The following is a 26679-nucleotide window of genomic DNA, read 5'->3' on the forward strand; positions in this document are numbered from 1 at the left end:
ACTCCTGACCTCAGGTGATCCTCCCGCCGTGGCCTCCCACAGTGCTGGGATTACAGGCGTGAGCCACCGCGCCCGGCCCCTGGTCTGCATCTTTTATTTTGAGCTGCAAACTATATTTACTCAAATAGGTGGTTTTTTCCCACTTGTGTATCTGTTGAAACGTCACAGTCTCTAATCCCGAACGATTTGGGGCGGAGGGCTGAACAATGTGTTTTCTAGTGTGTCGGGGTGCTTATAGGCTATGTGTGCCTCCAAACTGTAAAATAGTCCGGTATACTTTCCGGTGTATAAGTTTGTAGGCCTTAAAATTTTTTTCTGGCTAACTTAAAATTGTTGAATTCACTAGTTTTGCATAAACGTTTAAGCATTTGAAAACACGGTTGAAAACCACAGTGTTACCAAGAAATGTTCTAATAACGTGTTCAAATGAAAACAAAAATTTTACAGTAAGACTTAAATTCTTCGTCCACAGCAAGTGAATTCATGGTATTTTACTTTTTTGGGAAATATTGGAAATGAAGAACTGCAACTGTAATTTGAAATTAGGAAAACTTTAATTTTCAGTATAAAAATTGCTCAAATAAAATTGCCTAATTTTAATGACAAAAGGTAAGTACATAGTATGTGTGGTTTTTTTCTGTTTTTCCTCTGATACATCATTGAGTTCATGTGAAAAACTCCGATAGTAACACCACAAGTAGATTATTTAATACAGTTATAGTCATTAAAAGTAAAATTATTTTAGAATTTTGATTTCTTGTATCACTTAAATTTACTGTTCCTTTTCACTAGTTCTTGAGCCTTTATTGTGTTGTTGATTATATCAGTATACATTTATTACTGTAATTCTGCAATTACAGTTTTTCTTCATTTGAGGGCTTCTTTTTTTCCCCCCTAGGTGAATTATAGTTTAATGTACTACAGGTCCTGAACTACGGATGGGAACTATTACAGTTTATAATGTCAAAAACTTTTCTTAGACCAAAGGTATCTTCCACAAAGGTATGATACACTAGAATGGCCATGTAATAATTGCCTTAAAATAATTATAAATTTTTATACATATTCTTAATAACTTATTACTGCTATCAAAGTAATAGAGCCCAGTATCTATTGTAATTAATGATTTCAGCAAGTCTGGTAATAAGTTGTGAAACAAATGTTCTCTAAAAGTACAACCTTAATTTTGAAAAAGTGTTTTACAGTCCCAGTCACAAAGGCTGAAAACATTTGAATGGAAGAACATAGAAGAGAGAAATAAGAGTGGTAGTTGGTGTTATAGCTTAAGCAAAAGCCCTACTTCTTAGAAGTAATGTGATTCAGTGTGTCAGTTCTCAGCAAGATAGGGGTTAAAGTGGGATGGGGGTCAGACAGTTTCGTGCATGCAGGGTAGCTATTTCCCTAAGTGGTGGCTCTAAATTTTCTTTGATGTTAAGTAAATTACTTAACTTTGCTGTTTATCTTTCTCTTTTTTCTAGTATATGGGAGTCCACATTTATGTAAGAAATGAAACTATAAAATGTATAAATAATTTGCAAATCAGAATTGCTGTCGAAAGGTTTATAATGAAAGATATTTTCATACACTCAAAAATATAGAGGAAAGGGGCCAAAATTATAGTACCAGTCACAATCTTTTGATGAGGACGAAATGAATCAGGTAGCTATGACTGAAATTTTTTCCAGTGGTCTTCCTTTTTTAATCCACTGCCAATAATATTTCTAACTCTCTGTCTTAAAAGAAGAGTGAAGTATGACTTAGCATTTGTAAAGTATTTGTAAGCCCTAAATTACCTCCTCTAAGCCTACTTTCAGCTCCAACTTCTGGTTCGTTTTCTTCAAGAGAGGAACATTGTCTAATTGGTAGCTCACAACTATGGCTGAGTATTCTTGAAGGAAAACATAACTTGGTTTCTTTTTGTTAGCCAGGCAGTAGATTCAACAACCAGATCTGAAGCTATGTTTTTCTAGATTAATGCTATTAGAGTGTTAAAAAATCTGGTAAAACTTTCTAATTTCTAATTATTTGTAATAATTAACTAATAATTTCTAAATTTTAGCAAGAAAAAAAAAAAAAAAAACAGGGTCTCACTCTGTTGCCCAGGCTGGAGTGCAGTGGGGTGACCATGGTTCACTGCAACCTTGACCTCCCAGGCTCAAGTGATTCTCCCACCTTAGCACCCCAAGTAGCTGGGAATACAGGTGTGCGCCACCATGCCTGGCTAATTTTTTATTTTTTGTAGGGTTGGGGTCTCCCTGTGTTATGCTAGCTGTTCTCAAACTCCTGGGCTCAGCAATCCTACTGCTTCTATCTCTGAATATGCTGGAATTATAGGTGTGAGTCACTACACCCAACCATTACTAGGCGTTTCTGAGTGACAGTTCCCCCGTGAAAAGCCTGTCTCAATTATAAAAATATTAGTTGCTTCTTGCACTGAAGAAAAATATAATCCAGTCATAATTACAGATTGCAACGTTATGATCCTTGGTCTATATCTTCACTAAGTCTTAAAGCTGATATGGATTATTTGGATATATGAAATGGTTCTTAGTTTGTGAATGTATTAACCTGGCCAAGGCAGATGTGTTACTCTTATTGCGATTTCTGTTAAAATATTATTATTTTTTTCTTTTGTTTTGCTTTTTTTAATAGGTAATTTTAATATGTTTCAATCCTACAGAGAGTTAAAAAAAATCATTCTAGTCTTTATGCTGGGAAGATTACAATGAATAAAAATAAGTTTGTGTTCTTTACTCCTTTAAGGTCAAGTAGACAAGTATGCACTTGCACTTACTGTAAAGTAGAAAAACAACTATTACAGAGAGAGTTTTATTTAAAAAGAGTTAATTTGTAAGATTTTTAGGCCGGGTGTCTTGGCTCATACCTGTAATCCCAGCTCTTTGGGAGGCTGAGGTGAGAGGATCGCTTGAGCCCAAGAATTGTTTGAGACCAGCCTGGGCAACATGGCAAAAACCCATCTCTACAAAAAGTACAAAAAAATAGTTGGGCATGGTGGTGCATGCCTATAGTCCCAGTTACTCAAGAGGCTGAGGCTGGAGGATTGCTTGAGCTTGAGATTGTACCACTGCACTCCAGCCTGGGCGACAAAGCGAGACCCTGTCTCAAAAAAAAAATTTTTTTTTTTTTAGTTTTAAAGGTTCTAAATTTATGAGTATGCTGTTTCCAGAGTAGTTCAGTTATTTGGGCGAATAGATGGGAGAAAATGTGACTATATTTACAAGATTTCTTTTTTTTTTCAGGTAACAGACTGGGTCGACCCATCATTTGATGATTTTCTAGAGTGTAGAGACATCTCTACTATTACTGCCACGTCATTAGGTGTGAATAACTCAAGTCATAGAAGAAAAAATGGACCTTCTACATTAGAAAGTAGTAAATTTCCAGCGAGAAAAAGAGGAAATCTGTCTTCCTTAGAACAGATTTATGGTTTAGAAAATTCAAAAGAATCTCTGTCTGAAAATGAACCATGGGTGGATAAATATAAACCAGAAACTCAGGTACTGAAAAGCATGCAGACATGTCTACATAATTTAATTTCAGGGTGCATAAGGGTGGATGGGAAGCAGAGAGATGTACATTTTCAGATTTTTTACTCATAAGAATCTAAGGGTTAGAAAAAATTCTGGATTTTTTTATTTTCCAAGGCTCAGATTTTTCTCAATAGTTACTCTAAAGTTGTATTATTAGTTCTCTTAGATTTAATTTAATCCCAACATAGAATTGATCTTTTTAAAAGTTTTTGTACTAAATGTAATACTCCTCTCTACTGTCTTCTCAAAATGTATTTCTGAATTTTAAAAAATGTTATAACAACAAACTTGCCAAAATTATCATACAGAGTTATCAACTTAAGAATATAATTTTTCCATAATAGTATAAAAATTCAAGTATAATCAAAAGGACCATTTTATTATATAGATTGTTACTGATTTGCTACTTCTTTTCGTTAATAATGCTTAGGTTCATATGTGCTGATGTACCAAAAAAATCTTCAGTTAAGAAGTTTTGTTTTAAATTTGAAATTTTTGTTGTAGCATGAACTTGCTGTGCATAAAAAGAAAATTGAAGAAGTTGAAACCTGGTTAAAAGCTCAAGTCTTAGAAAGGCAACCAAAACAGGTAAGAAATGTGTTTTTAAATATTTAACATCAAATATTTTTCTTACAGTGTGTTGTTAGAAGTTAAAGTTTTATGATGATTTTGCTCAAAACAAGTCTAGATCTCCTCCAGTGGAAAGCTCCCTATTGGGGCGTGGTGACTCATGCCTGTAATCCCGGCACTTTGGGAGGCCAAGGCAGGAGGATCACTTGAGCCCAGGAGTTCAAGAGCAGCCTGGGCAACATAGGGAGACTCTGTCTCTACAGCTAATTATCTGGGCATTGTGCATGCCACTGGTCTCAGCTACCTGGGAGGCTGAGGTGGGAGGATCGCCTGAGCCCAGGAAGTGGAAGCTGCAGTGAGCTGTGATCACACTAGTACACTCTAGCCTGGGCAACAGAGCAATACCCAAAACCATAAAAAAACAAAACAAAACAAAAAACGAAAAAAAAGCTTCCTGACTTTACTACTTCCAACTTGACTAAAAGACTCAGAGACTTTGAATTTTCCCCTTTATTTGTAACTCTTTTTCTTTATGTCTTATTGTTAGCATAAAGAATCAGTAAACCAATTAGGGTACTAGTGTATTTAGCACATCAGATTATCTCAGGCTGAGGAAAGCAGGCAAATTACATATTAGTTTCTCTACTAAATATAGCCCAAAACAGTCATTATTTATTTTAGACTGATATTTTTTGTTTCACTTCCTTACTGTACAATTACCCTGAACCTCCAAGGTAAAATATTCTCTCCTTCCATCAATCTCTCTCTCTCTTTTCTTTTTTTTTTTTTTTTTTGAGACGGAGTCTCGCTCTGTCGCCCAGGCTGGACTGCAGTGGCGGGATCTCAGCTCACTGCAAGCTCCGCCTCCCGAGTTGATGCCATTCTCCTGCCTCAGCCTCCCAAGTAGCTGGGACTACAGGTGCCCTCCACCTCGCCCGGCTAGTTTTTTGTGTTTTTTAGTAGAGACAGGGTTTCACTATGTTAGCCAGGATGGTCTCGATCTGCTGACCTTGTGATCCGCCCGTCTCAGCCTCCCAAAGTGCTGGGATTACAGGCTTGAGCCACCGCGCCCGGCCCAATCTCTCTTTTTAAATGTTTTTATTTTGAGATTTTTCAAGCATAAAAGAAAATAGAATAATAAAAATATTCATATATACAGAATATACTCATTCTTTCCCACTTAAGTATTTTAAAGTAAATTATAAACATTGTGACATTTCAGTTAGACTTTTAGAGACTTCAGTATGTCTCTGTGTTTTAAAAAAAAAAAATTATTTTCCTAATTAATTATGCATACCATTATTCTCTCTAACAAAATTAACCAGGATGCCCTAATGCTATCTAATGATCAATTCATATTCACGTTTCTGCATTTGTCCCCAAAATGTCTTTTGTAGCTGGTTTGTTTCGAACAGGTTGTAATCAAGGATCAAACCTTGCGTTTGGTTGTTATATCTCTTAGGCCTTTTTTTCCCCCTGAATCTAGTAATAGTTTACTAACCCTTTCTTTTTCTCCAAGGCACTGACTTATGAAGGAGACCAGGCCGGTTGACTTGTGGAAGTCTCACGCTGCATTTGTTAGGTTGTTTCCTCCTAATGATGATTAACTTGTTCTTCTATCCTGCATGTCCTATAACCTGAAATTTTGAATCAAGGGCTTGATTAGACTCAAGTTGAACATTTTTGGAAGAATAAAGGTCATGGTGTATGTTGTATAGTGTGTCAAGTTGGAAAGTATTTGTGGTTCTCCTGCTGTCTTAAGTTTGGTCACTAGATTGAAGAGGTGACCGTCAAAAATCTTCATTGTAGAGTAACTTTCCCTCACAACTGGCACATAATCCACGGGGAGATACCGTGGCAGCATGTGAATGCCCAGTTCTCCATCAGTCGTCTACCTAAGTGCTGTAGCTTCAATTTTCAACCCTTGCCTGAATCACTTATTCGAGTTGTAAAACAGTGACTTTCTTGTAGTTCTGTTATTTCTACAGTTATTACTGACATTTTTCTACAAAGAAAAGTTTGCCATCACTAGCTAGGGTTGTTTAGTTACCTTGAAATACATTTCCAACTAGAAAGGTAGGATGAGTTTTATATCTTTTTCTTTTTTAAAAAATAGGCTTTTATTTTTGGAGCAGTTTTAGGTTCACAACCAAATTGAGTAGAAGGTACAGAGATATCCCACATATGCCCTGCCCCGGCACATGCATAGCCTTCTCCCTTTACTAACCTTCCCCTACCAGAGTAGTACATTGGTTAAAATTGATGAACCTACATTGACACATCACTAATACCTAGAGTCCGTTGTTTACGTTAGGTTTTTCCTTTAGTTTTCAACCTTGAGATGAAGGAGTTGCTGTTTTAGTTACTTTGATGGTAACAGATCCTTCTCTTTCTTTTTTTTTTTTGAGACAGAGTCTCGCTTTGTCGCACAGGCTGGAGTGCAGTGGTGTGATCTTGACTCACTGCAGCCTGTGCCTCCTGGGTTCAAGCATTTCTCCTACCTCAGCCTTCGGAGTAGCTGGAATTACAGGTGTGCACCACCACACCCAGCTAATTTTTGCATTTTTAATAGAGACAGGGTTTCACCATGTTGGCCAGGCTGGTCTCAAACTTCTGACCTCAGGTGATCTACCTGCCTTGGCTTCCCTAAGTGTTGGGATTGCAGGCGTGAGTCATCACACCCAGCCGATCCTTCTCTCTTGAACCAAGCTCCTTTCTCTCTGGCCTGTGGATCTAAACCTTTTGGTTTAGAGCTAAGATCATGAATTCAAGATGGATTTTAAGTGTCAGCATTGGTATTCCTCTGATTCATAGAAATCTCATCTCTCTTCTCCGAATACAGATTTTTGGGCAGTCTCTCTGACACACCTCTTACATCCAAGCTTTTCCTCATTGATTTGTTTTTGGTCAGCTTAGCTAATAGTTTTTATTTTTCAGTGTCCATTGTGTTTTCTCACTTAGCAATACTCTGTCAATATAAACATTATCATGTCATAAACCTACGTTGGTGTTACTATTACTGTTCTACCAGTTGGTGTTACTATTACTATTCTACCAGTTGGATAAACTTACGTACATATATATATGTGTGTGTGTGTGTGTATATATATGTATTGGGAAAAGTATTTTATGGTTTCAAAAGTTTTCCCCCTAAGGAGTTGGAATTTAATCATATACTCTATTTATTTGTTTATTTAACTTTTTAGACACAGGGTCTTGCTAAAGACAGTTGCCTACACTGGATTGCAGAGGTGCTGTCATAGCTCACTGCAGCCTTGAACTCCTGGGCTCAAGCAGTCCTCCCACCTCAGCTTCCCGAGTAGCTGGGGACTACAAGCGTGTGCCACCACATCTGGCTAATTTTTAAAAACAATTTTGTAGAGATGGGGTCTTACGGTGTTGCCCATGCTGGTCTTGAATTCCTGGCCTCCAGTAGACCTCCCACCTTGGCATCCCACAGTGCCAGAATTAATAGGCATGAGCCACACCATGCCTGGCCCAAATCACTTACCCTTTATTTTACAGAAGTTTCAGTGATGTCAGTAATTAGAAAACGGTTTTGTTCAAAAAAATTGGGAAGATCTAGATTTATCGATGGGCAAACTAAATTTACTTTTCAAAATTTATTTTAAGTACAATATACCAAATATTTGCAGCGTTTAATTTTTCAGGACAACTTCTTTCCTTCAAAATTCAGTAAAACTCTGTTACAGTGTAGACAAATGGGATTAACAAAAGACTTCACGTTATAATGTGCTGATAAGAAACTACCTACTAGTTCTCTTACTGAAAGGGAAACTTGCTATGTGCCTATACCCACTCTGTCAGAAAACAGACACGTAAGTATATTATTACATGAGAAAAATGTATAGTACTTGTGCATAGGCTTCTTTGTAAAGAAGTGATCTGTCTGGTATTATAGTTATCATTATTCAAGGTAGTTATGTTCTATAAAGTTGCTGAATTAGCAAATACTAAACCATTATTTCTAAGAAAAACACTAAATTAGGTTTCTGCAAACCTCTGGTTACATTTTTGTCAACCCATCAATATATAGCCTTGTTGTATATGTGTTTTTGTTTAAAGTTATTTAATGTTCAGTCATGCTTCAGTTAATGATGGGGATACATTCTGGGAAATGCGTCATTAGGTGATTTCATTGTTGTGAGAATATCATAGAGTGTACTTACACAAACCTGTGGTATAGCCTATAGCCTGCTCTCCACCTAGGCTATATTTTGCTCCTGTGCTAGAAACTCGTATAGCGTGTTACTGTATTAAATACTGTAGGCAATTATAACACAGTGGGAACTATATGTGTAAATAAACATACCTAAACCATACCATTAAAAAGTACAGTAAAAAGGCCAGGCTCGGTGGCTCATGCCTATAATCCAGCACTTTGGGAGGTCAAGGCGGGTGGATTACCTGAGGTAAGGAATTCAAGACCAGCCTGACCAACATGGTGAAACCCCATCTCTACTAAAAATACAAAAATTAGCCAGGCATGGTGGTGTGTGCCTGTAATCCCAGCTACACGGGAGGCACAAGAATCACTTGAAACCGGGTGGCGGAAGTTGCAGTGAGCTGAAGATAGTGCCACTGCACCCCAGCCTGGGCAACAGAACGAGACTGTGTCTCAAAAAAATAAAAAAAAAAAAATGTGGTAAAAACATGGTTATAAAAGATAAAAAATGCTATTATAGATTTATATAGGGAACTTACCATGAATGGAGCTGGGACTGGAAGATGGTTAAGTCAGTGAGTGTGAGTGGTTAGTGACAGTCTAAGGACATTACTGCACACTACTGTAGACTTTTATAAACATTGTACACTTAGGCTACACTAAACTTAAAAAATTTTTTATTTAATAAACCTTCACTTACTGGAACTTTTTGTAAATGCCATGTTAAGGACTTTATATAACTTTTTTACTTAAACTTTTAGATTCCTTCATAATAACACTTAGCTTAAAACACAAATAAATGGTACGGCTATACAAAAATATTTTCTGTCTTTATATCTTTATAAACTTTTTTGTATTAAAAAAAATTTTAAGCTTCTTTTAAAATTAAAAATGAAGACACAAACATACATATTAGCCTAGGCCTACACAGGGTTGGGGTCATTAATAGCACTGTCTTCCACCTCTACATCTTGTCCACTGGAAGGTCTTCAGAGGCAGCAACATGTAAGGAGCTGTCGTCTCTTATGACAACAGTGCCTTCTTCTGCAGTACCTCCTGAAGGACTTGCCTGAGGCTGTTTTATAGTTAACTTTTTGTTTTGTTTTGTTTTGTTTGAGACAGAGTTTCACTCTTGTTGCCCAGGCTGGAGTGCAGTGGCGCGATTTCGGCTCACTGCAGCCCCCGCCTCCCTGGTTCAAGCGATTCTCTTGCCTCAGCCTCCTGAGTAGCTGGGATTACAGGAGTGCGCCACCACGCCCGAGTAGTTCTTGTATTTTTAGTAGAGACAGGGTTTCACCATATTGGCCACACTGGTCTTGAACTCCTGACCTCAGATGATCCACCTGCTTCAGCCTCCCAAAGTGCTGGGATTATAGGCGTGAGCCACCATGCCCGGCCAACTTTGTTTTTTTTTTTTTTTAATAAGAACAAGTAGATTCTAATAATAAAGATATGACACTGTAAATATATAAACCAGTAACATAGTTGTTTATTATAATTATCAAGCATTATATATTACACATAATGAGATATACGTGTTACACTTTTATACAGCACAGTAGGTGTGTGTACACCAGCATTACCACAAACGTGAGTGATGTTTTGCATTATTATTACTAGGAATTTTTCAACTCCACTATAATTTTATGGGACTACTGTTCATATGTGGTCCATCATTGACTGAAAGTTGATTATCTGGCACCTGACTGTATATTGTTGATCCATATAATTTGAACTCATAGTGAACAGCACTATAACTCACACACTGCCCTTTTCAAAAGTGGAACAGGCTCTCTTTGTCCAAGGTACATCGGTTCTTATTAAAGGAAAACAAATAAGAATTATAGCCTGCCATAGTATGTAGAAAATCTTTTGATATTTCTGTAGCTTTAACTTTTTTTTAAAAAATCAAATTTACAGTATCAGGGAATGTTACTGGGATTAACAATCTCTAGTCTCTCATTAGAGTCCTATCTCTAGTAAATACGTTTGTTTTCTTTTCTTTTCTCTTTACTTTACTTTTCTTTTTTTTTTGAGACAGGATCTCACTTTAATGCCCAGGATGGAGTGCAGTGGCACAATCTTGGCTCATTGCAGCCTCCACCTCCCAGGCTGAAGCGATTCTTCCACCTCAGCCTCCTGACCAAGTGGGACTATAGGCGCACACCATGCCCGGCTAATTTTTGTATGTTTTTTGTAGAGACAGGGTTTTGCCATGTTGAACAGACTGGTCTGAAATTCCTGGGCTCAAAAGAATCCACCTGCCTCAGCCTCCCAAAATGCTGGGATTACAGGTGTGAGCCACCATGCTCTTCCCGAATATGTATCTTAATATGCATTTCTTAAAGAATTTAGTAACCAAACTGAAGTCTTTCCATGAGAATATTGTATTTGTATAACAGTAAATTATATCATCCAATGAGATGTCTATATTAAGAATAAATTTTGCTGGGCACGGTGGCTCACTCCTGTAATCCCAGCACTTTGGTAGGCTGAGGTGGGCAAATAATGAGGTCAGGAGATTGAGACCATCCTGGCCAACACAGTGAAACCCCGTCTTTACTGAAAATACAAAAAAATTAGCCGGGCGTGGTGGTGGGCGCCTGTAGTCCCAGCTACTCGGGTGGCTGAGGCAGGAGAATGGCGTGAACCGAGGAGGTGGAGCTTGCAGTGAGCCAAGATTGCGCCGCTGCACCGCAGCCTGGGTGACAGAGCAAGACTCCGTCTCAAAAAAAAAAGAGTTCAGGTAACCTCTAAAAATCTTTGTTTTAGACATCACCTCCCTAATTTAGCCAAAGTGTGGTGGTTTTAATTTGGCTACTAAGTAGTCCTTGGGAGGGACATAATGCAAAAATTGAGAAATTATCAGAAGCAGAATTTAGAGTTGAAGAATTACGATTCTCTTATTTCCATATTTGCAGATGTTTTTGTATGGAAAATGGGGGAAAAAACAATTAAAAAAAGAAAAAATAAAGTTGGTTTATTCCAGCAAGCATTATTATGAAATTTTAATTGCTTATATGAGACATTCAGCAAATATTTATAGAAGTAAATGATATTTAGAATGAAAAGTCAGAAATAATATTCTAGCATTCCAGTGATTTTGGTTTTTAATAATAATTTGTATTTGATTTTAGGGTGGATCTATTTTATTAATAACAGGTCCTCCTGGATGTGGAAAGACAACGACCATAAAAGTACTATCAAAGGAGCATGGTATTCAAGTACAAGAGTGGATTAATCCAGTTTTACCAGATTTCCAAAAAGATGATTTCAGGGAGATATTTAATACTGGTAAGATTGGCTGTGAAGGTAGTGGAAGTAATGGGAAAAACCCATGCTTAAGGGAGCTTTCAGATAAACTTCTATGAGTGCATTTTTTCCCGTACTTCCCACTTTCAGAGGGATGGAATTTCACAGGCCAGATGTGATGGCTTTCACATGGGAGGCTGAGGCAGGAGGATTGCTTCAGGCCAGGAGTTAAAGACCAGGCTGGGCAACATACAAAGGCCTGTCTGCAAAAATAAAAAAATTAGCTAGGTATAGTGTTGTGCACCTGTAGTTCTAACTACTGAAGGGCTGAGGTGGGAGGTGGGAGGATCAGTTGAGCCTATGAGTTCAGGGTTGCAGTGAGCTATAATTGTGCCATCGTGCTCCAGCCTGGGCAACAGAGTGAGACACTGTCCCAAAAAATAAATAAATAAAAGTTATTTCAGGAGAAGGAAAGAAAGCATGTCTCCAGTGGAAGAGAATGGAATTTTTTGAAGATTAAGTCTTAACTGTTTTGTTAACATGTTCCGTTTGCATTATTTATCTACTTTTTACTAAGATCTGGCTAGGAGGTTAGACAGTATTAACTAAGGTATTTTATTTGTTAAATCAAGCCTTAAGATGTGTTAAAAAGAACTTGCCCCCCAAGAAGATAGCTTAGATCAGTAAATACCTGTTAGAACAATATCAAATGAAAGCAAAAGAACACAGATGTCTTTGGAATTTGGAAGGAGGCCTTAAGATAACGACTTAAAAATTGATAATAGTAACAATCTTATTTATTTATTTATTGAGACAGAGTCTCACTCTGTCACCCAGTCTGGAGTGCAACCTCTACCTCCCAGACTCAAGCTGTTCTCATACCTTAGCCTCCTGAGTAGCTGGGATTACAGGCCACCGCAACCAGATAATTTTTGTATTTTTAGTAGAGATGGGGTTTTTGCCATGTTAGCGAGGCTGGTCTCGAACTCCTGACCTCAAGCAATCCACCCGCCTCTACCTCCCAAAGTGCTGGGATTGTAGGCGTGAGCCACCATGCCTGGCAATAGTACCAGTTTAAAGATGTAATACATTATAAGTTCATGCATATGCTTATGTACTTTAGCACTATCATTTTGTCTTTCATAGTTTTTCGTATTGCAACTCTAGGTGGTGAAACTAGGGACAGCCAGATCTCCTAGGCCATTTTGAAGGGAAAGGTTTCTGTAGAAGGATAATTTTTTTTTTTTTGAGATGGGGTCTTGCTCTGTTGCCAGGCTGGAGGGCAGTGGTGCGATCTTGGCTCACTGCAACCTCTGCCTCCCGGGTTCAAACAGTTCTCCTGACTCAGCCTCCAAGTAGCTGGGACTGCAGACCACCACACCCAGCTAATTTTTTTTGTACTTTTAGCAGAAATGGGGTTTCACCATGTTGGCCAGAATGGTCTCGATCTCTTGACCTCGTGATCCGCCCACCTTGGCCTCCCAAAGTGTTGGGATTACAGGCATGAGCCACCGCGCCCGGCTGACTTGTGGAAGGATAATTTTATTTTAATGTGGAGTGTTCCTCAAAATCCCTTGTCTGGACTCTTTAATGCACTCCCTTGTGCTACTAGTATTCCTTCCTGCTGGTGCTTTTGCTGTTTTCTTTTCCTTATTATTATTATTATTATTAATTTTGAGACAAAGTCTTACTCTGTCACCCAGGCTGGAGTGCAGTGATTTGGCTCACTGCAAGCTCCACGTCCTGGGTTCAAGCAATTCTCCTGCCTCAGCCTCCCAAGTAGCTGGGATTACAGGCGCCCACCACTATGCCCGGCTTATTTTTGTATTTTTTTAGTAGAGATGGGGTTTCACCATGTTGATCAGGCTGTTTTTGAACCCCTGACCTCAGGTGATCCAACTGCCTCGGCCTCCCAAAGTGCTGGAATTACAGGCGTGAGCCACCACACCCGGCCCATTATTATTATTTTTTTTTTAAGAGACAAAGTCTTATTATGTTGTCCAGAATGAACTTGAACTTCTTAAGCGCTTAAGGGATTCTCATGACCCAGCCTCTGGAGTAGCTGGGACTACAGACGTGTGTTCCTGCACCTGGCTTTTACTGCTTTCTAAATAGTAGCATTACTTTTGATAGTCTGATAAGCCTTAATTTAAACAGTCTTCCATGTGAAACATGCCTTCAGAGAGCTTCCCTCATTCTCAAGTTCACTAATCAGTCATTCTGTTTTTGTTGTTAAACCTTTATCACTCCAGTCTGGCCAACATGGTGAAACCCCGTCTCTACTAAAAATTCAATAATTAGCCAGGCATGGCAATGCGTTCCTGTAGTCCCAGCTACTCAGGAGGCTGAGGCGGGAGAATCGCTTGAACCCGGGAGGCGGAGGTTGCAGTGACCCAAGATTGTGCCACTGCACTTCAGTCTGGGCAACAGAGTGAGATTCTGTCTCAAACAAACAAACAAACAAACCAAACCCTTATCACTGAAGGTAATTCATTAATAGGCTTGAACTCCTTTAGAGATTCTTCATTGGGTAGGCCAAAGTCATAAATATTTTTACCAATTGTATGAATGTTATGCTGACGGCTATGTTCTTAGGTCAGTTAACTCCATATTACACAGGGTCTCACTCTGTCACCCAGGCTGGACACAATCTCGGCTCACTGCAACCTCTACCTCCTGGGCTCAAGCTTTCCCCCCGCCTCAGCCCCGCAAGTAGCTGGGACTACAGGCACAAGCCTCCACGCCTGGCTAATTTTTGTATTTTTTTGTAGAGACTGGGTTTCACCATGTTGCCCAGGCTGCTCTTGCATTCCTGAGGTCAAGCGATCCACCTGCCTCAGCCTCCCAAATTGCTGGGATCACAGGCGTGAGCCACTGCACCTGGCTACATGTTGACTCTTGTCTTTTGAAAGGAATATCCTATTTTAAATTTAAATGATTTTTCCTAATTAGGAAACAGTCTACAGTATTGTGAGATGCATCAAATGTGTGTGTGTGCATACAGTTGTTTAATATTAATGTATATAATTTGTTGAAAATAAAAGTGGTTATGTGTTTCCTTTCAGAATCAAGCTTCCATATGTTTCCCTATCAGTCTCAGATAGCAGTTTTCAAAGAGTTTCTACTAAGAGCGACAAAGTATAACAAGTTACAAATGCTTGGAGATGATCTGAGAACTGATAAGAAGATAATTCTGGTTGAAGTAAGGACAATTTTTAAAATCTTTATTTTATTTTATTTTATTTTTTATTTGAGACGGAGTCTTGCTCTGTCAGTGTCACCCAGGCTGGAGTGCAGTGGCGCAATGTTGGCTCACTGCAAGCTCCACCTCCCAGGTTTACGCCATTCTCCTGCCTCAGCCTCCCCAGTAGCTGGGACTACAGGCGCCCGCCACCATGCCCGGCTAATTTTTTCTATTTTTTAGTAGAGACGCGTTTCACCATGTTAGCTAGGATGATGTCGATCTCCTGACACCTCATGATCTGCCCGCCATGGCCTCCCAAAGTGCTGGGATTATAGGCGTGAGCCATTGTGCTCAGCCTAAAATCTTTTTTTTTTTTTTGAGACAGTCTTGATTTAACTCCTAGGTTGGAGTGCGGTGGTGCAGTCTTGGCTCACTACAACCTCCGCCTCTTGGGTTGAAACAATTCTCATGCCTCAGCCTCCCCGAGTAGCAGGGATTACAGGAACCTGCCACCATGCCAGCCTAATTTTTGTATATTTAGTAGAGATGGAGTTTTGCCATGTTGGCCAGGCTGGTCGCAAACTCCTGACCTCAAGGTAATCTGCCTGCCTTGGCCTCCCGAGTGCTGGGATTACACATGTGAGCCACTGCACCCAGCCAACTTTTAAAATCTTGCTGTAGGTATTGACTAAACAATTGTGAGATATATCTTACATGATAATGTTAATTGTCTCTATAGTAGTGATATTGGTAAAATACAACACAAAGGCTTTGTAATAGAAACCTAAAGTCTTTTTTAGTAAACTTGAATGGAATAGCTGTAGGATAAGGAACGTTAAAATTTTAATGGTTTAAGCATAGAAAAACAAAAGAAAAGTTTGGAAAATTACTTCCTAGTGAAAATACTGTAACTGGAAAGCAACCGTAAGAAATTTGGTCTAAAAATTGGGATCCCCTTTGATGTATATTACACAGGGTCTCACTCTGTCACCCAGGCTGGACACAATCTCGGCTCACTGCAACCTCTGCCTTTTGGGCTCAAGCTATTCCCCCCGCCTCAGCCCCGCAAGTAGCTAGGACTACAGGCACAAGCCTCCACGTCTGGCTAATGTTTGTATTTTTTTGTAGAGACCGGGTTTCACCATGTTGCCCAGGCTGCTCTTGCATTCCTGAGGGTATCATTCCTGGGGTATCATCTATTTCATGTTTCCCTTCACTTCTATGAAAGTTCTGTTTAAAATACATTGAATAAATATTTTTTTGCCTATCTCAATAAATATGAATCTGAAAAATAAATTTGCAATGGAATAAAACTATACTATTATTTATTTTTTATTTTCAATAGGATTTACCTAACCAGTTTTATCGGGATTCTCATACTTTACATGAAGTTCTAAGGTAGGTTTCAGTGAAGTATTCTAAAACTCCAAATTAAATGAGAAGTGGCTTAAATTTCAACATTGCTGTATTTTGTTATTTTAGGAAGTATGTGAGGATTGGTCGATGTCCTCTTATATTTGTAATCTCGGACAGTCTCAGTGGAGATAATAATCAAAGGTTATTGTTTCCCAAAGAAATTCAGGAAGAGTGTTCTATCTCAAATATTAGGTAAGAAAGAAATTTCTGCTTACAAAGGTCACATACGTATTATATTTTTAAATTAATCATTTAACTGCTGTCTTTCTTTATAAAACTTTTAGTTTCAACCCTGTGGCACCAACAATTATGATGAAATTTCTTAATCGAATAGTGACTATAGAAGCTAACAAGGTAAGTCTCTGATTAATTAAACCTCACTTGATAACTATAGAAAGCCCAGCTTAAATAGTGTTATGTAAACTGAAGGAGTTGGAAACATGTATTATTTTAATTTTTTAGAATAAAAGCATTTTATTATATTCATAAGGCATACATGTCATTTTAGCAAATGTAGGAAATACTGATTTTCAAAATCTTTAATATTTTTCTATTAAACTTTCACTTTCACATTGAGGTAAATTTTTCTTTTGCTTGGTTTACTGTTCTAAATTGTGTCTATCATCAAGAAAATGTTTTCTGGCATGTAGGTGTGGTAGTTATCAACAATTCAACTCTTCCTGTTATCCTATTGTCACTTTTTAATTTTGACATTTTTTTACATTGTAGTGAAAAACATGTGTCATAAAATTTATCAACTTAACCATTTTCAAAGATACAGTTCAGTAAAGTATATTTACATTCATATACAGCTGTTGTCACTTTTTTTTTTTTTTGATACAGGGTCTCACTCTTTTGCTCAGGCTGGACTATAGTGGCATAATCATTGCTCACTGCAGCCTCGACCTCTTGGGCTCAAGTGTTCCTCCCACCTCAACCTCACAAGCAGCTGGGACTGCAGGCTGGTACCACCATGCCTGGCTAATTTTTTAATTTTTTTTTAGAGACAGGGTCTCCCTCTATTGCCCAGGCTAGTCTTGAATTCCTGGCTCAAGTGATCCTCCCTCCTCAGCCTCTGAAAGTGCTGAGATTTCAGGCATGAGCCCATGTGCCCGGCCTTGTTTCAATTTTAGTACATCATTTTTTTCTATATCTCAAATCAAGATGATGTTAAAAAAAAACTGATGGACCTTCTGCTCTCAGCATCATGGTTCTAGGGAATCCTACTGGTATAAATCAACCAAATCTTGCATGAAACATAATTTTTGTTGCACTGCTAGGACCACAGGAACTGAGGGAAGTCTCCAAGGGAGAGGTTGTTTTGAGGATTAAACACGTTAGTGTAGAGCACCTAACTGAATAAATAACAGATATTAATAGTGAAAAATGAGAAACAAACTGAGTCCTGTAATACAGGAAGCAATTACTGTGATGAATTATTATGCCATTAGTGTTTTGAAAATATTTAATGGGTCAGGTGCAGTGGCTCACGCCTGTAATCCTAGCACTTTGGGAGGCCGAGGTGGGTGTATCACCTGAGGTCAGGAGTTCATGACCGTCCTGGCCAACAGGTGAAACCTCATCTCTAATAAAAATATAAAAATTAGCTGGGTGTAGTGGCAGGTGCCTATAATCTCGGCTACTCAGGAGGCTGAGGCAGGAGAATCTCTTGAACCCAGGGGGTGGAGGTTGCAGTGAGCCAAGATTGCACTACTTCACTCCGTCCTGGGCAACAAGAGCGAAACTCCGTATCCCCCACCCAAAAAAAAGAAAAAAAAATTACCTGGTCATGGTGGTATGCTCCTGTAGTCCCAGCTACTCAGAAGCCTGAGGCAGGATGGTCACTGGAGCCTAGGAGTTTGAGACTGCAGTGATCTAGATGACATGACTGTAGTCTGTCGTGGACAGACCTAGACCCTGTCTCTAAAAGAAAATCTACATTCTCTACTATAAGCGTGAGAACTGCAAATTGAGCCATGGTGCATGCCTGTAGTCCCAGCTACAAAGGCTGACAGCGGTGGGAGGATTAGTTGAGCCAGGGAGCTCAAGACCAGCCCAGGTGTGATATAGTAACACCTTGTGTCAAAACAAAAATTTTTTTTTTTTAGTGAATTGATTAGTTCAAGTGGCTCCGGTTTAAAAAAGAAGAAGAAGAAGAAATAATTGGTGTAATTGTGGCTTTTTCATCCTCACCAGACTGTATAATGTGTTGAAAACCTGAGTAAAGGAATTTTCATGTAAATTTCATAAATTTGTCAGATTATTTTGTGTATATTTAGTTTTATCACATTCTATTGCATTTTGAGGGTTTGTGTGTGTGTGTGTGTGTACATATATATGTTACATATTTGTGTGTATATAGTGAGAGAGTAAAAACTTCAAAATACAACCTGGTCAAAGTGAAAAAGTGAAACAATACATTATTTAATATTTCCTGAAAGTATACCTTAAACTGTAATAAGTCATTGAAGCTTGTACCATTCATAGACCAGTGTTTAACATGGAGGCTTTTTAGTTTTTTATTATTATTTTAAGATAAGTTTTTTTTTCTGGCTCTATAGCCCAGGCTAGAGTGCAGTGGCAAGATCATAGCTCACTGCAGCCTTCATCTCCAGGGCTCAAGTGATCCTCCCACTTCAGCCTCCCGAGTAGCAGGGAATACAGGCGCTTGCCACCATGCCCAGCTAATTGTTTTGATTTTTTGTAGAGATGAGGTCTTACTACCTTGCCTAGGCTGGTCTCAAACTCCTGAGCTCAAGTGATCCTCCTACCTCAGCCTCCTAAATTGCTGAGATTATGGGAATGTGCCACCGTTCCCAGCCCTTTTTAGTATTTAAGTTTAAAAGAATCTAATTTACTTTAATTAAATTGAGAAAATAGGTTGGGGTTTTTTTTTGTTGTTATTTTTAAGAAAATACTTTTTTAAAAATTTAATTTTTATTTTAGAATGGAGGAAAAATTACTGTCCCTGACAAAACTTCTCTAGAGTTGCTCTGTCAAGGATGTTCTGGTGATATCAGAAGTGCAATAAACAGCCTCCAGTTTTCTTCTTCAAAAGGTAACTATGGAAGATACAGTCATGTGGCATTATATAGGTGACTGACTTTCTCTTAATTCATTCAATGTAATCAAACATTTTAACTTATATTTGGTCTATACCTATTTATCCTTCTTTGTTATTGAGACAGTGGCTTAAAATTAAATATATACTCATGCATATATACCCTTCTATGAATATGTTGTAGTATATATCCTTGTTTCTGTTTGAGATAGTTTACCTTTCAAAGTTAATTTAGAACGAGATTTCCTGGATAAAAATTCTGCCTCTGCCACTTACCAGTTATATAGTCCTATGCAGGTGACTCTATGTTTCTGTGCCTCTGTTTTCTCACCTTTCATGTGAGCACTTACTTCTTAGGGTCCTATGAAGAATATGTGAGGTGATACTTCCAGAGTGCTTCTTACAGTGCTTGATTCATATTAAGTGCTCAATAAATGGCCAGCCATTAATCAGTTTAATAATACTTTTGAAATTATTATTATTTATTTTGAGACGGAGTCTCACTCTGCCGCCCAGGCTGGAGTGCAGTGGTGTGATCTTGGCTCACTGCAAGCTCTGCCTCCCGGTTTCACGCCATTCTGCCTCAGCCTCCTGAGTAGCTGGGACTACAGTCACCTGCCACTGGGCCCGGCTAATTTTTTTGTATTTTAAATAGAGATGGGGTTTCACTGTCTTAGCCAGGATGGTTGCGATCTCCTAACCTCAAGATCCGCCCTCCTCGGCCCCTCAAAGTGCTGGGATTATAGGCATGAGCCACCGTGCCCGGCCTGAAATTATTTTTATAATAATTTATGAGACATGTTTAGTAAATTTATTTCCTGTTAATATTGAAACATGTAAATTTATGAGATATGTTTAATAAATTTCCTGTTAATATGTAAAAAGATGTAGTAAAAAGATAGTTTCACTAATGGCAGTGAGTTACATTTTTACTGTAATGATCATAGTTTACTGCATAGTCCTTCAGAAGACATTTAGCAGACTACTTACTTAATGCTTAACATTGACAAATTGACATTAAAGAGTGGGCCAAGAACTATGTTAGCAATTATGTTTTTTTCATTTAATTCTCATATCAACCTAATGAGATAGACAGTACTTTGATTCAAATCCAGATCCTGTGCTCTTTCTGCTGTTCGAGGTAGCTTTTAAGTCATGCACTCTTGAGTTCTAAATAGTAGACTTAAAAATGAAACTTGGGGCAAGCATGGTGACTCATGCCTGAAGCCAAGGTGGGTGGATCACTTGAGCCTAGGAGTTTGAAACAAGCCTGGGCAACATAACAAGACCTTGTCTCTACAAAAAAATTAAGAAAAAAAATTAAAAACCCGAGAAATTTGATCACATGCGTATTCATAAATTGGATACTCTCAACATCAGTAGAGAGGTTGTTAAACATACACTGCAGAACCAGACTGCCTGGATTCCAGTCATTCACTCACTGATGACCTTGAGCCAATTACTTCACCTCTTTGTATCTCATTTCATTAACTGTCTAATAATAATTGGTCAGGTGCAGTGGCTCTCACCTGTTATCCCAACACTATAGGAGACTGAGGTAGAAGGAAGCTTCAACCTCAAGAGTCTGATACCAGCCCAACATAGCGAGACCTCATCTCTAATTATAAAAATATATATATAGCCAGCATAGTGGTGCATACCTGTAGTCCCGGATACTTGAGAGGCTGAGGTGGGAGGATCACTTGAGCCTGAAGGTTGAGGCTTCAGTGAGCTATGATTGCGCCACTGTACTCCAGACTGGGTGATAGAGCCAGACCCTGTGTCAAAAAGAAAAGGCCAGGCATGGTGGGTCACGCCTGTAATCCCAGCACTTGGGGAGGCTAAGTCGGGTGGTTGGGAGGTCGTGACCAGTCTGGCCAACATGGTGAAACTCCATCTCTGCTGAAAATACAAAAATTTAGCCAGGCATATGCCTGTAATCCCAGCTGCTTGGGAGGCTGAAGCAGGAGAATTGCTTGAACCCAGGAGGCAGAGGGTGTGGTGAGCCGAGATGGCACCACTGCACTCCAGCCTGGGCAACAGAGTGAGACCCCATCTCAAAAAAAAAAAAAAAAAATTCTCCCTTCACCGGATTGTTATGAAGATTAAATTCAAATGTATCACATGCCAGGGACAGTATCTTGCACATAACACGACGAGAAACCAAGGCGATATGACAGTACAGGTTGAATATCCTTTATTTGAAATTTTTGGGAATAGAAGGATTGCAGATATTTTTTTAGATTTTGGAATATTTGCATTATACCAGTTGAAAATCCCTCGTCTGAAAATCTGAAATACAAAGTGCTCCAATGACCATTGCCTTTGAGCATCTTGTTGGCACTGCAAGTTTCATATTTTGGAGCATTTTGGAGTTTGAATTTTTGGATCACGAATGTCAACCTATATTGGAGATTGTGCTGTTGTGCATGTGAAAGTTTGAAATCTGCATTATGAAATAACTTGCAGATAACATTTTATTCCATTTTAATGTTTGTAACCCAAAGAGGATTCTGACTTGGTTAATGTCGTTTGTAATTTTTGTTTATTAGGAAAACATATTTTAATTAGAATATTTAGTGTAACTATATCTGAAGTGTTCTTAGTTTTAATTTTCATATTTTAATTTAAATATTGTCACTTGGGTGTATATTATTCAGCAGAAAACAACTTATGGCCAAGGAAAAAAGGAATGTCTTTAAAATCGGATGCTGTGCTGTCAAAATCAAAACGAAGAAAAAAACCTGATAGGGTTTTTGAAAATCAAGAGGTCCAAGCTATTGGTGGCAAAGATGTTTCTCTGTTTCTCTTCAGAGCTTTGGGGAAAATTCTGTATTGTAAAAGTAAGAAATTTTTACATTTTTTAAATCTGTTGGATATCACGTAGTCTTAAAATGGAAATAAAATGTCACTTCTAAAAAAATGTCATGTATTTTGGTTCTGCTCTAAGAGTTAGAGCTAGGTCAGATACTGTTTGCCTAGGCCTAAGACATAGTAGGAAAATAGAATATTTTCTGACCATGAGCAGGATTAAAAGTAAAAACATGCTATTGCAGGCCATATCCATGTGTGTAAATCTTTATAGTTTGCAGAAGATAAGACAGCAGATCATCTAGACTTTTGTGGCAAGTGTTGGTAGCCTAAAGCCCTCTTAATACTGGGCTCCAGCCAACAGAGCCTTAGACAAATTACCAGGTAGCTTAAGGTTTCTTTCAATCCTCTTGTATTTCTCTAGTTTACAAGCTTTCTGACTCCCCAACCAGAGATGTTTATTGCCTTTTCTGTCTTTTTTGATGACTGCTCCCTCTCAGTTCTTTCACTCCCTATTGCCCATTTTAGTGTCCCAAATAGTCCCTCCTTTTGATAGCAAATGCCTGTATTCAGTCTGATGATCCTGAAGGAAAGAAATTGGGATTTCTAAATGGAAACCTCCATACCATCTGAGGAAAATGGGCATCACTTAGATGGCAGTGAGGACATTCCTCTGTCACTGGATCCTCTTACTTTGAACTTGAGTGACTATTCCCACTGATTCTTTTCTTTCTCTCCTTTCTTTTCCTCTCCAACATACGTTCATCGTCTCTTGCATTAGCAAATGGAGTTCGTATTCTTTCATGTAGAGAGCAACATCTTCGTACATAGTAGATAAGAGTAAAGACCACTGTATTGAGATGAGAGATCAAGGGAAGAAAGCAACCCAAAGCTGGAAAAGGTGAAATGGGAGTGCATTAGGAAGTAGAATATTTTAAGTCTAGAAAAGCCGTAATCTAAGCATCAGAATTCTTAATTTAGTTCTTGCTAATATGGATAAAATAGATGCTTCCTTCCAGTTGTTTTTATTTATTATTTTTGAACAGTTTGCTTACTATGTTGGTATTGTATGTCTAAAATTTTCAGACTCTTCAAATGACTGGTGCTATATAATTATAAAGAAGGTATTATCTTTAATAATTTCAGCAATTTTTTATAGGAGCATCTTTAACAGAATTAGACTCACCTCGGTTGCCCTCTCATTTATCAGAATATGAACGGGATACATTACTTGTTGAACCTGAGGTAAGTTCTTTAATGACACTTAGTACAGGTTACAAAGGATATATTATTTGTGTGCATATATATTTGACCATTGCATTTTTGCCAAATTTAAGTATATATGCTTGTTTTTATAGGAGATAGTAGAAATGTCACACATGCCTGGAGACTTATTTAATTTATATCTTCACCAAAACTACATAGATTTCTTCATGGATATTGATGATATTGTGAGAGCCAGTGAATTTCTAAGTTTTGCAGATATCCTCAGTGGTGACTGGAATGTAAGACCATTTGACATTTGACTTAAAATGCTTATAGGTATTTCCTTAGAATTAAGAAAAGAAAGTTTACTTTTATCCCTAATTGCCTGACATTATTTTATGTGACTCTTCTTAATAACTATGCTAAAGTTAATGTATCCAACTCAGTGTTTATAATGAAGCTTCAGTAGCAAATCTGATTTTTCTGCTGATAATATAGTACCAATTGTTTCTAAAGTTATTTTCTGTGTGTGTGTGTGTGTGTGTGTGTGTGTGTAGACAGGGTCTCACTAGATCAGCTCAGGCTGGTCTCAAATTCCTGGGCTCAAACAGTCCTTTCACCTGAGCCTCCCAAAGTGCTGGGTGCTGGGATTACAAGCGTGAACCACCACTCCTGTCTCTAAATTTTCTGGTTTTGTGGTTATGGTTTTTTTTTTTTTTTTTTTTTTGGAGAAGAGGCTCTAGCTATAGCTATGTTACCCAGGCTGGTCTTGAACTACTGGGCTTAGGGGATCCTCTCCTCTCTGCCTTCCAAGTAGCTAGAAATACAGATACACACTACCATGCCCAGCTTATTTTCTTTTTTTTTTTCGAGACAGTATCTTACTTTTTTGCCCATGCTGGAGTCCAGTGGTACAAAGTAGTTGCTCACTGCAACCTTGACCTTCTGGGCTCAAGCTATCCTCCAACCTCAGGCACTCCCCCATCCAGTAGCTGGGATTACAGGCAAGCACCACTATCCCTAGCTGGTTTTTTTTTTTTTTTTTTGGGTAGAGACAGGGTTTCACCATGTTACCCATACTGGTCTCGAACTCCTAAGCTCAAGTGATCTGCCTGCCCTGGCCTCTCAAAGTGCTGGGATTACAGGCGTGACCCACCATGCGTGGCCCCAGCTTATTTTCTGATTTTAAAATTAATACATACTCAAAATACGACAACCATTAAAAAGTAGATACAAGATAAGGAACTGTACATGTTGCTACACTTTCTGCTAGTTTTTAAAATTTATTTCTTTTACGTATTTTAAACTATTTACTATAAAATTTGTATTTTGTTCTTAACGTCTTAAAACTGCCCTTACCAGTACAATAGCCACCAGCCACAAGTAGCTATTTAAATTTACTTAAAAATTCAGTTCCTCAGTCATACTAGCCACATCTCCAGTACTTGGTAACTGCATGTGGCTGATGGCTACTTTATTGAACAGCCCAGATACAAAACATTTCCATCATTGCAGGAAGTTCTGTTGGACAACACTGTTTTGATATGCTAATATTTCTGTGTGTTATAAATACTAAAATAAGGCTGGGCTCAGTGGGTCACACCTGTAAACCCAGCACTTAACGAGGCCGAGGCAGGTGGATTACTTGAGCTTATGAGTTTGAGACCAGCTGGGGAAACATGACGAAACCCTATCTCTACAAAAAATGCCAAGAAGATTGCTTGGGTGTAGTGGTCCCAGCTACTCAGGAGGCTGAGGTGGGAGGATGGCTTGAGCCCGAGAGGCAGAGGCTGCAGTGAGTTGAGATCACACCACTGCACTCCAGCCTGGGCAATAGATCTGGACCTTGTCTCAAAAAATTAAAACATTGAAATAACAGTAATAAGTAAAATTAGGAAAGACACAGAAAAACCATTTATGATATAGAGCTTCATTACTCAGCAGTTGCATTTGCTTAACGTTTAAAATAATTGTTTCTTTTTTATTTTGAAATTTTCCAACCTATAAATAAATTAAAAGGATAGTACAGTGAACCAGGAGCAGTGATTCCTGCCACTAATTCTGCACTTTGGGAATCCAAGGCAGGAAGATCACTTGAGGTCAGAAGTTTGAGAACAGCCTGGGAAACACAGCCAGACCGCATCTCTAGAAGAGATTTTAAAAATTAGCTAGGTATGGGCCGGGCGCGGTGGCTCAAGCCTGTAATCCCAGCACTTTGGGAGGCCGAGACGGGTGGATCACGAGGTCAGGAGATCGAGACCATCCTGGCTAACATGGTGAAACCCCGTCTCTACTAAAAAATACAAAAAAAACTAGCCGGGCGAGGTGGCGGGCGCCTGTAGTCCCAGCTACTCGGGAGGCTGAGGCAGGAGAATGGCGTAAACCCGGGAGGCGGACCTTGCAGTGAGCTGAGATCCGGCCACTGCACTCCAGCCTGGGAGACAGAGCGAAACTCCGCCTCAAAAAAAAAAAAAAAAAAAAAAAATTAGCTAGGTATGGTGGCAGGCACCTGTAGTCCTAGCTATTTGGGAAGGTGAGGTGGGAGAATCACTTGAGCCCAGGATTTTGAGGTTACAGTGAGCTGTGATCGTGCCACCGCACTCCAGACTGGGCAACAGACTGAGACCCTGTTTTAAATAATAATACAAAATAACGAAAAGAGTATAATTGACTTGTTTGTGACACCAAGGATAAATGCTTGAGGTAGTGGATACCCCATTTACCTGGAGGTAATTATTATGCATTGTATCAAAATAACTCCTGTAACTCATAAATATACAGCTACTAGGTACCCTCACAAATTAAAAATTGAAAAAAATAATGATAGTTCAATGAATAGCTGCATATCCTTAACTTTTGTTTGGCAGTTTGCATATTTTGCCACTTTTTCTTAATCTGTATATTTACATATTTATTTCTGGCTGAATAATTGGAAAGTGTTAATAATTGTGAACATCATGGCACTTAATACTTAAGCAACATAAGAACATTGTTCTATTACAACTACCATAGCATTATCATACCCAACTGAAACTAAACTATAACTAGTTAATATAACTGGCCTCCCAAAGTGCTGGGATTACAGGCATGAGCCACTGTGCCCGGCTGCATAGTCATATTTTAGTTTTAATTATATTTTAATTATATTAACTAATTACGTTAACTAATAAGTTATATAATTAACTTTCCAAAGAAAGTTAACACTAATCTAGCAATATATTCTCCCTATTCAGATTTCCTCATTTGCCTAAAAAATGTATTCAAAGTTGTTTCCCCTACCCCTGTCCAAGATCCACTCAGGGTTTACACATTTAATTTGATTGATATGTCCCAGTGGAATTTGCTTTAGATAAATTTATAGTGCCGTTATTTATAAGGCTGTAGTGATGTTGAAGAAAGTGAACACATAGAAACTAAATACGGTTAGTATTTTGTATGTATC

General features: G+C 38.5%; 1 protein-coding gene across 30 annotated transcripts in view; it reads left to right on the forward strand.

Annotated features, from left to right (window-relative positions):
* RAD17 (RAD17 checkpoint clamp loader component) overlaps positions 1-26679 on the forward strand; it is a 47674-nt gene that overhangs the window by 749 nt on the left and 20246 nt on the right. For 15 of the 30 annotated variants that reach the window (XM_005557077.4, XM_045393812.2, XM_045393813.2 and 12 more), the window contains 12 exons: positions 899-1002; positions 3261-3518; positions 4056-4139; positions 11445-11601; positions 14625-14761; positions 16089-16141; positions 16226-16351; positions 16444-16513; positions 19106-19217; positions 21881-22063; positions 23191-23276; positions 23390-23536. In XM_005557077.4, coding sequence (XP_005557134.2) covers positions 961-1002; positions 3261-3518; positions 4056-4139; positions 11445-11601; positions 14625-14761; positions 16089-16141; positions 16226-16351; positions 16444-16513; positions 19106-19217; positions 21881-22063; positions 23191-23276; positions 23390-23536 — 1455 coding nt within the window. In that variant the 5' untranslated portion in view covers positions 899-960. Of the gene's footprint in view, positions 1-471; positions 610-898; positions 1003-1478; positions 1660-3260; positions 3519-4055; positions 4140-11444; positions 11602-14624; positions 14762-16088; positions 16142-16225; positions 16352-16443; positions 16514-19105; positions 19218-21880; positions 22064-23190; positions 23277-23389; positions 23537-26679 lie in introns of those variants that run through there. The other 15 variants (XM_045393819.2, XM_073993579.1, XM_073993581.1 and 12 more) reach the window with 4 other exon arrangements.

Source organism: Macaca fascicularis, chromosome 6, assembly GCF_037993035.2.
Source record: "Macaca fascicularis isolate 582-1 chromosome 6, T2T-MFA8v1.1".
NCBI classification, from domain to species: Eukaryota; Metazoa; Chordata; class Mammalia; order Primates; family Cercopithecidae; genus Macaca; species Macaca fascicularis.